Genomic DNA, 3,053 nt, shown 5'->3' with positions numbered 1-3,053 from the left:
TCTGCTTTAAAACCACATAGCCTATTTGAAACCTGAGAAAGAAGTTTAGGCTAATATAGTGGAGTTGAGGTTCATTAACCGTAGCCTACTGTAAAGAATGGACTGAACGTGTCTATAACTCTACACATCACATAGTTGTTCAGACACTAATGTAGCCTGTAACATTTGCAAACGCAAGTCATTTGCGATAGAATAGCCTGGCTGAGATTGCTCAACACCAAAACTGTTGTCCGCCCTTGCTTCACACCTTGAGATTGCTCTTATGGTTAACCAATGGCAACCGACACAAACAACTTCACTATCCAATCACTAAAGAAGGCGTAGCTCTAGTTTCTCAGCCTTTCTAGCATTTTCTAGGTTCTTCCCGGTATCACAACATGTATCATTCCGCATAAATATGTATTCAATAGGAAATTCAAATATCTAGCTACCATTTATTATTATAGAGACAATTTTGATTTTGTAATGTTTTATATGTGGGTTCACAGACATTTTGATGCAATTCAGACGCTATAGAACTAGGGACTAGTTTTTATCAGCGGAAGCATACAATGGTATGACGCCGGTACACGTCACAAAACCACTTTTGTATAAATACAGTAGTCTTTCGGCAGCGCACTAGATTTTCCTGAAGAACTACAGCGAACAGAAGAGAACATACAAGATAAAGGCGTGTCTCTGTTTTACTCGAAACGTAAGTATTTCTATCACAAAATACAACCTACTGTAGAAGCGAATTTAGTTCTCTGTCTGCGTCTTCGTGTAACGTTAAGGGCTTTTTTTATCGTCACTTTACCGAGGCAACGTAGGCTAGTGGCTAACGTTAAGTTGGTTGGAAAGATAGTAGCGATAATGTAGTACACTTTTGTGACCGATCGTCATTATAAACGACAAGTGTGTGATACACGATGTAATAATTGTTCTTTTAATCAATAAGTCGTCGCACAAGTTGTTTCGGTAACGTTATCTTTCAAATGTCAGTTTTGCTGATTCACTACAGAAACTAGAGTCGAACAAAGAACCCGGATGTCTTAAGATGGCGTCAAATCGTCTATGACTGCCGTGTTTCGTAACCCGACTCTGTCAATTTAGCTGAGCTTGTTGTATATAGTTTCACTCTTTTATAGTCCTAATGTAACGAATTGTTATAATAATAGTGATGTACAATTATGTATTATAATCGAAATAATAATTGTAATTCTTCCCGTTCTCATGTACAGTATTTTTATATTAATTTGTTACTCACCGGTGCTAGCGCGAATTATGGATGTAATGGAAATATTCTTTTCTCTTTATTTAAATTTTTTAAGGTTGAAAGATGCAGATCTTTGTGAAGACCCTCACGGGGAAGACCATCACCCTTGAGGTGGAGGCAAGCGACACCATTGAGAACGTCAAGGCCAAGATCCAGGACAAAGAAGGCATTCCCCCAGACCAGCAGAGGTTGATCTTCGCTGGCAAGCAGCTGGAAGATGGCCGCACCCTGTCCGACTACAACATCCAGAAAGAGTCCACTCTCCACCTGGTCCTGCGTCTGAGGGGAGGCATGCAGATCTTCGTGAAGACCCTCACGGGGAAGACCATCACCCTTGAGGTGGAGGCAAGCGACACCATTGAGAACGTCAAGGCCAAGATCCAGGACAAAGAAGGCATTCCCCCAGACCAGCAGAGGTTGATCTTCGCTGGCAAGCAGCTGGAAGATGGCCGCACCCTGTCCGACTACAACATCCAGAAAGAGTCCACTCTCCACCTGGTCCTGCGTCTGAGGGGAGGCATGCAGATCTTCGTGAAGACCCTCACTGGGAAGACCATCACCCTTGAGGTGGAGGCAAGCGACACCATTGAGAACGTCAAGGCCAAGATCCAGGACAAAGAAGGCATTCCCCCAGACCAGCAGAGGTTGATCTTTGCTGGCAAGCAGCTGGAAGATGGTCGCACCCTGTCCGACTACAACATCCAGAAAGAGTCCACTCTCCACCTGGTCCTGCGTCTGAGGGGAGGCATGCAGATCTTCGTGAAGACCCTCACGGGGAAGACCATCACCCTTGAGGTGGAGGCAAGCGACACCATTGAGAACGTCAAGGCCAAGATCCAGGACAAAGAAGGCATTCCCCCAGACCAGCAGAGGTTGATCTTTGCTGGCAAGCAGCTGGAAGATGGCCGCACCCTGTCCGACTACAACATCCAGAAAGAGTCCACTCTCCACCTGGTCCTGCGTCTGAGGGGAGGCATGCAGATCTTCGTGAAGACCCTCACGGGGAAGACCATCACCCTTGAGGTGGAGGCAAGCGACACCATTGAGAACGTCAAGGCCAAGATCCAGGACAAAGAAGGCATTCCCCCAGACCAGCAGAGGTTGATCTTTGCTGGCAAGCAGCTGGAAGATGGCCGCACCCTGTCCGACTACAACATCCAGAAAGAGTCCACTCTCCACCTGGTCCTGCGTCTGAGGGGAGGCATGCAGATCTTTGTGAAGACCCTCACGGGGAAGACCATCACCCTTGAGGTGGAGGCAAGCGACACCATTGAGAACGTCAAGGCCAAGATCCAGGACAAAGAAGGCATTCCCCCAGACCAGCAGAGGTTGATCTTCGCTGGCAAGCAGCTGGAAGATGGCCGCACCCTGTCCGACTACAACATCCAGAAAGAGTCCACTCTCCACCTGGTCCTGCGTCTGAGGGGAGGCATGCAGATCTTCGTGAAGACCCTCACTGGGAAGACCATCACCCTTGAGGTGGAGGCAAGCGACACCATTGAGAACGTCAAGGCCAAGATCCAGGACAAAGAAGGCATTCCCCCAGACCAGCAGAGGTTGATCTTCGCTGGCAAGCAGCTGGAAGATGGCCGCACCCTGTCCGACTACAACATCCAGAAAGAGTCCACTCTCCACCTGGTCCTGCGTCTGAGGGGAGGCATGCAGATCTTCGTGAAGACCCTCACGGGGAAGACCATCACCCTTGAGGTGGAGGCAAGCGACACCATTGAGAACGTCAAGGCCAAGATCCAGGACAAAGAAGGCATTCCCCCAGACCAGCAGAGGTTGATCTTCGCTG

General features: G+C 48.0%; 1 protein-coding gene across 1 annotated transcript; it reads left to right on the top strand.

Annotated features, from left to right (window-relative positions):
* Positions 1 to 580: 580 nt before the first annotated feature.
* On the top strand, positions 581 to 3,007 carry LOC105909627 (polyubiquitin). Its single transcript, XM_012838266.3, is given in 3 exon segments — positions 581 to 694; positions 1,311 to 2,918; positions 2,921 to 3,007. Coding segments are annotated over 2 exon segments (1,641 nt in total). The 5' UTR covers positions 581 to 694; positions 1,311 to 1,318; the 3' UTR covers positions 2,962 to 3,007.
* Positions 3,008 to 3,053: the final 46 nt, after the last annotated feature.

Source organism: Clupea harengus, chromosome 8, assembly GCF_900700415.2.
Source record: "Clupea harengus chromosome 8, Ch_v2.0.2, whole genome shotgun sequence".
In the NCBI taxonomy this organism is placed as follows: domain Eukaryota; kingdom Metazoa; phylum Chordata; class Actinopteri; order Clupeiformes; family Clupeidae; genus Clupea; species Clupea harengus.
The sequence above is the reverse complement of the archived record's forward strand: the minus strand, read 5'-3'. Positions and strand labels throughout refer to the sequence as shown.